Source organism: Microchirus variegatus, assembly GCF_963457635.1.
Source record: "Microchirus variegatus genome assembly, chromosome: 9".
Classification (NCBI taxonomy): Eukaryota; Metazoa; Chordata; class Actinopteri; order Pleuronectiformes; family Soleidae; genus Microchirus; species Microchirus variegatus.
Genome location: NC_139810.1, coordinates 1,992,815 through 2,000,028, shown reverse-complemented (window position 1 = coordinate 2,000,028; position 7,214 = coordinate 1,992,815). Strand labels below are relative to the sequence as shown.

At 37.9% G+C, this 7,214-nt stretch overlaps 1 protein-coding gene across 2 annotated transcripts in view; it reads right to left on the bottom strand.

Annotated features, from left to right (window-relative positions):
• The window catches only part of LOC310931446 (transmembrane protein 106C-like), a 10,958-nt gene extending 4,619 nt beyond the window's left edge, over positions 1–6,339 (bottom strand). Inside the window, exons 1-5 of one of the 2 annotated variants that reach the window (XM_083894594.1) lie at positions 6,235–6,339; positions 4,490–4,795; positions 3,330–3,387; positions 1,185–1,344; positions 917–1,057 (exon numbers count right to left, since the gene is read on the bottom strand). In XM_083894594.1, coding sequence (XP_083750720.1) covers positions 917–1,057; positions 1,185–1,344; positions 3,330–3,387; positions 4,490–4,730 — 600 coding nt within the window. In that variant the 5' untranslated portion in view covers positions 4,731–4,795; positions 6,235–6,339. The remainder of the gene's footprint in view (positions 1–916; positions 1,058–1,184; positions 1,345–3,329; positions 3,388–4,489; positions 4,796–6,234) is intronic. The other variant, XM_083894595.1, reaches the window with a different exon arrangement.
• Positions 6,340–7,214: the final 875 nt, after the last annotated feature.

Below are 7,214 nucleotides of genomic sequence, written 5' to 3'. Positions count from 1 at the left end.
ATTCCATGATTTTAAAAAATCAGGCGTCTGAGAATTTAAGCCGGAATTTGGATCTTTAAAGTCAGAATTCCGAGATTTCAAAAATCAGGCGTCTGAGAATTTAAGCCGGAATTTGGATCTTTAAAGTTGGAATTCCACGATTTTAAAAATCAGGCGTCTGAGAATTTAAGCCGGAAATTTGGATCTTTAAAGTCAGAATTCCGAGATTTTCATGTCAGGTTTTTGAGATTTTACATCAGAATTCTGAGAATTTAAACCAGAACTAGGAATCCGAAATCTGAGATTTAAGTCGTCACTGAAGAGTCACGAGCGCGACGTCTGACGCGAGAATCAAAGGCAACAGATTAAAGTTAAATAGATTAAATTAAATTGGATTATTAAATTCTGAATCCTCAAATTTAAGTCAGATTTCCGAGACTTAATTCAAACTTGTGAATTTCGAAGTTGGAATTTTCTGTGATTAAAGTCAGAATTCCATGATTTTAAAAAATCAGGCGTCTGAGAATTTAAGCCGGAAGTTGGATCTTTAAAGTCAGAATTCCGAGATTTTCATGTCAGGTTTTTGAGATTTTACATCAGAATTCTGAGAATTTAAACCAGAACTAGGAATCCGAAATCTGAGATTAAAGTCTGACGCGAGAATCAAAGGCAACAGATTAAAGTTAAATAGATTAAATTAAATTAGATTATTAAATTCTGAATCCTCAAATTGAAGTCAGATTTCCGAGACTTAATTCAAACTTGGAAAGTTGGAATTTTCTGTGATTAAAGTCGGAATTCCATGATTTTAAAAAATCAGGGGTCTGAGAATTTAAGCCGGAATTTGGATCTTTAAAGTCAGAATTCGGAGATTTTCATGTCAGGTTTTTGAGATTTTACGTCAGGATTATATCCAGAGTGCGTTTGTTTTGGATACCTGCGTCCGGCTGAGCGGCAGGATGATGGTGGCGTCGTCGAGCTGCTGCGTCCCGATCACCGTCTTCATGTAGAGGACCTGAGACGTGATGCTCTGGACCAGCACCGAGAAGAAGTTTGGATTGGTGAAGTTCAGCGTGCTCTGAGGAGACCGGAGAGTCAGAGATTAGAGAGTCAGAGAGAGTGCCTGAGAGCGGGCACTTGGCGCCATCTAGTGGACGAAACCTCTATTGACTTTTTTTTTGGATTATAGAGAGAGAAAGCCTCACCGTCATGTTCATGAGGACTTTGGTGTTGAGGTGGTCAAAGTGAACGGTCACCGATCGTATCCCATCATCCTCCACCACCACGGGGCGAGGGAACAGGAAGAACGCCACGAGCGAAGACGCCAGGAGGCAAAGCACCACCGACAACACCACGTACAACTTCCTGCGTCACACGAAACAACGGATGTTAATCTGGATTAAATCTGACTCGCTTTTAAAATCACGCGGTAACACTTTGTTGACGTCAGAAATCCCGAAAACGCTCAGTGAGTTCGGAAGAAACGACTGAGCTACGTCCAGCTGTAGATTAAAGTTAAAAAGACTTCGAAATCACTGAAAACATTAACGTTAATCTCCAAGATTAAATGAGAGTTTAAACCAGAATTAGGAATCCGAAATCTGAGATTAAAGTCATCACTGAAGAGTTGTGAGCGCGACGTCCGACACGAGAATCAAAGCAACGACGTCCAACTGTAGATTAAACTTTAGAAGACTTTAACGTTAAAGTTAATCTCCAAGATTAAATTCCTAATTCTCAAATTTAAGTCAGATTTCCAAGATTAATTCAAACTTCTGACATTCAAAGAGAATGCGTCTGAGAATTTAAGGCGGAATTCGGAGCTTAATGTCAGAATTCCCGAGATTTTAAGTCAGGCTTTTGAGATTTTTTACATCAGAATTCTGAGAGTTTAGGAGTCTGAAATTACAAATCTCAGACTTAAAAATCCTGAAAACATGAACGTTAATCTTCCTAGATTAAATTCCGACTCCTCAAATTTAAGTCAGATTTCCAAGTCTTAATTCAAACTTCTGAGATTCGAAGAGAACGCGTCTGAGAATTTAGTCGGAATTTGGAGCTTAATGTCAGAATTCCTGTGATTTTAAGTCAGGCTTTTGAGATTTTACATCAGAATTCTGAGAGTTTAAATCAGAATTAGGAGTCCGTAATCTGAGATTAAAGTCGTCACTGAAGAGTCCGACGTCTGACGTGAGAATCAAAGCCAACAACGTCCAACTGTAGATTTAATGTTAATCTCCGAGATTAAATTCCTAATCCTCAAATTTAAGCCAGATGTCCAAGATTAATTCAAACTTCTGACATTCGAAAACAATGCGTCTGAGAATTAAAGTCGGAATTCCCGAGATTTTAAATCAGGTTTTTAAGATTTTACATCAGAATTCTGAGAGTTTAAATCAGATTTAGGAGTCTTTAAAAATCCTGAAAACATGAACGTTAATCTACAAGATTAAATTCCGAATCCTCAAATTTAACTCAGATATCCGAGACTTAATTAAAACTTCTGACATTCGAAGTTGGAATTTTTGTTGGTTAAAGTCGGAATTCCATGATTTTAAATCAGCCGTCTGAGAATTTACATCAGAATCCTGGGAGTTTAAATCAGAATTCGGAGATTTTAAGACAGAAATGTGAGATTAAAGTGGTCACTGAAGAGTCTTGAGCGCGACGTCCGACGCGAGAATCAAAGCCAACAACAGATTAAAGTTACAAAGACTTAAAAATCCTGAAAACATTCACGTTAATCTCCAAGATTAAATTCCTAATCCTCAAATTTAAGTCAGATTTCCAAGTCTTAATTCAAACTTCTGACATTCGAAGTTGGAATTTTTTTTCCCCCATGATTTTAAATCAGGCGTCTGAGAATTGAAGGTGGAATTTGGATCTTAACGGGTTCAAACTTTTTTTTTTTTTTATGTTAACTTTTCTCGACCGGTGAGAAGCTAAAGTCGAGCTAACGCACGTCTTCCATTGACTCACTGTTTGCCGTCTCCTGACTCCAGTTAGCGTTAGCCGAGGTCATTAGCGTGACTGTGTGTTAGCGTCAGCAGAATCACTGAGTCAAATCGCTCATTGTTGAGTTTAATTCACAGGTTTTATTGTGTTTGTGAGCTGCTCTCGTCACATGAGTTGTGTTGAGATTCCTTTGTGTGTTTCTAGGTTTTTACTGCTCCGATGACGACCACATTTGTGACGCTTCTTAAATGTGAAGATTTCTTTCAGTTTGTGGACAAAACAAAGCAGGTTTTTGGAAAAACTGACCAGTGTTTTATAACATTTTATGACATTTTATGGACCAAACAAGTCCTCCATTGATTGGTGGATGAGAGCAAACACTTCAGATTACTCACGTTCTTTGCGGTCGCAGCCTTTGGTCGCTGTACGGGATCAACGCAACCAGTTCATTGACTTGATCCGTGAAGAGAAAGATAACACAAAAGACCATTAACACACACAGACTAGGAATGTGATTGATCTGAGCACAGAACAGATAGAACAGTACAAATCAACAACAATGAAGCCGTTAACCTCTGTGCAACGTTTGTGTTTAATAAGAATCTGAAGAATTAGCTTCTCTTGCGCTAGCGTGAAATAGTGAGGTTTGATCCAAGCCAAAAACGCTGATGCATCTGTGTAAGAACGCTAACGCGCTAACGTGCTAACGGCGGTGGAAAAAGACAAGCCAACAACGTCCAAATGTAGATCAAAGTTAAAAATCACTGAAAACGTTAATCTCCTAGATTAAATTTGGAATCCTCAAATTTAAGTCAGATTTCCAAGACTTAATTCAAACTTCTGACATTCGAAGTTGGAATTTTTGTGATTAAAGTCAGAATGCCATGATTTTAAATCAGCCGTCTGAAAATTTGCATCAGAATTCTGAGTTTAAATCAGAATGAGGAGATTTTAAGTCAGAAATGTGAGATTAAAGTCGTCACTGAAGAGTCGTGAGCGCGACGTCCGACACGAGAATCGAAGCCAACAACAGATTAAAGTTAAAAAGACTTAAAAATCCTGAAAACATTAATGTTAATCTCCAAGCTTAAATTCTGAATTCTTGAAATTTAAGTCAGATTTCCCAGACTTAATTCAAACTTCTGACATTCGAAGTTGAAAATTTTTGTGATTAAAGTCAGAATGCCATGATTTTGAATCCGGCGTCTGAGTATTTAAGTCGGAATTTGGATCTTTAAAGTCAGAATTCCGAAATTTAATAAACAGACCGCTCCAGTTCCACTGTCAGCTAACGGTAACGGCGCTAAAAGGAGCTAACGGCGCTAACTGGTAAACGGTGCCTGGACTGCGTTTGCCGTGGCACGTAAACATGACGTCACGCGTCGCCTTTTCCCGGTCAGTCGTCAAGCGTCAACGTCGACGCCGTTAGCGCGCTAACATGCCCGGCACTAGCAAGAACACGGAACGGCAACTACGATCGCTCTCGCCTAACGTCGTCAAACCGTCTCACCACTAGATGTCACAATTTTTAACCAACATCCGAATCTCCACTCACCGGACGGTATCCGGCCCGTGCCCTGACACGTGGGACACGTGATGCTGTCTCTCCCGGTGAACTCCACGTACGGGAACTGGGCGATGTCCTCGCGTCTCACCAGGCCGTCCAGAGAGTCGTCGTCGTCGCCGCCGTCGTCGCCGTCGTCGCGGCAGTTGCCGTCTTCCTTACACCGCTGACTGCTCCGCCTCTCCGGGAGGAGCGACGCGCTGCTGCCGCTGCGAGACAACCGCGGGCCCATGGCGCGCCCAGATAGCGCCTCGTTAGCGCCCGCTAGAGGGAGAAGTGACAGCGACTACAGGCCGTCTGTGGGTTCACAATAAACCGAATATTGACCATAATTGTGACGTTACAATTCTAAAAAAGTACATTCCAAATATTCTAAATGTTGCTCCCAGAATGCATTTCAAAATCAATAAAGCTCAGAAACGAATAATTATTTTCATAGTTAACTAAAGTGGTTTGAAACTTAAAGTATTGAATAATCTTGATCAGTGTTTCTTAAACCTACAAATGATGTTCTGTAAACAAAAACAAACATAACAATATTCACAATTAAGAAGCTGAAACATCAGAAAACTACTTAAAAATCTGAGAACTTGCTTAAATTATATATTTTTTTAAAACATTCAATCTATTTAATCGATTCTGAAGAAACAACAATTAATTTATGAATTTCAAACATTGTCCATAAATGTTTTATTTTTAAAAATCCAACAAATTTAGTTAAAGGTCATAGAAGCTGAAATCAAAGTAAAGTGATTTATATGAAATGTGATTTTATCACTTAATCGTTGCAGCTTTTGTAAATATCTGTGAATGTTTTAAATATCTTATTCTGCAAGTTACATTTTCACTATTGTTGTAAAATCAATCCATCATTTATTAGCGATAAACATAATAATTATAATGTCCGGAAATATCGTAAAATCGTCAAACCTGAAAATGTACGATTTTACGGACATTTCGCGGATTAAACGATAAAGTACTCGATTAATCGACCTTATGAAGATAATCGTTAGTTTCGGCTCTAAATCTTCACCGTTTTGTTGAAAACGTACGAGCACAAAACAAACGCATCGTATTATTAATTAACTAATGATTTATGTACGTGCGTATATCGCGGTATCGGACGCTAACATCGCGTGACGGACGGATTTTATCACTTAATCGTTGCAGCCTTTGTAAAATATTTGTGAATGTTTTAAAATATCGTATTCTACAAGTATCATTTTCACTGTCGTTGTAAAATCAATTCATAATTTCTTGCGATAATTAAAACAAATTCTTAAACGTGAATATTCTCTGCTTTCTTGACATTTTTTCCAGTATTTTCTGACATAATTCGATTAATCGATTTTACGAAGATAATCGTTAGTTTCGGCTCTAATTGTCACTCACAAACAAATACATCGTATTATGAATGAACTAATGATGTATATACGTACATATATCGCGGTATCGGGCGCTAATATCGCGTCGCTCCGGTGTCCGCCGCCATTTAATCGACGCCACCTCGCGTCAGGTCCGGCTTTGATTCGCTGACTCACGCAGAATCACGAACTTTGTTGACAGGGAAACTTTAAAACACCGCAAAGTTAAGCTAAGTGCGGCTGCTAACCATGCTAACAAGAGCGCTGTGTGAAAGTTAGCTGCCGCTGCTAGCTGCTAGCTGCTAACTTTAACCGCGGTGTTGTCACGATAGTTAGCGCTAGTTAGCTTGACGAACACACACTTTAACTCACCTCTCACGGTGTTAACGAGTCGACGCCGCCATCAGTGACTCATTTATTGACACCGATGTTCACGCTGTTCACGCTGTGGGTGTGTGAGTGAGTGTGTGTCCTCGCGCCGTGGTGCCTTCACGTACCCTGGGAATTTATGGACACTCTGCCGCGTTCAAGTACCTGTGACTACACCTGTTGTTTTACTATTCAGGTTTTATTTTTGTGAAATTACAGTACGACGTTTTTGTCAAATTTTGAAACCGAATTGTTTCTTTTGTTTTTTTTAATTACACATTTTGGACAACAATGACATTTTTGTCAAATGTTGGACGACATAGTATAGTATGACGTGTTTGTCCAAATTTTGTCCAATTTTATTTTTTATTTTTTTATTTCAAATGTAGGACCACATTTTTTTTTTATTTTTTTTTTTACACATTTTGGACAACATAGTATAGTATGATGTTTTTGGCAAATTTTTGAATCTAATTTTTTTTTTTTTTTTTTTCTAAAAAATTGTCCAATTTTGGACAACATAGTACAATATGCCGTTTTTGTCCAATTTTGGACCAATTTTATTTTATTTTTTTTCAAATTTTGGACCAAATTTGTTTTTTTACAAAAAAATTACACATTTTGGACAACATAGTACAGTATGACGTTTTTGTCAAAATTTGAACCGAAAAAAAAAAATTTAAAAAAACATTTTTTCTCAAAAATTGTCAAATTTTGGACAACAGTACAGTATGCCGTTTTTGTCTAATTTTGGACCAATTTTATTTATTTTATTTTTTTAATTTCAAATTTTGGACCAAATTTTAGATTAATCTTAGTTGTGAAAAGGTGGAGGAAAAAAACATGGAAATCTCACACAAATATTGTTAACAAATGATTTGTTTGCCATTTTAAAAACACACAAAATGGAACTCGTATGCACACAATTGTGATGTGGATAACATTGACTTCAAATTGTTCAAATAGTAAACACAAACCCACTG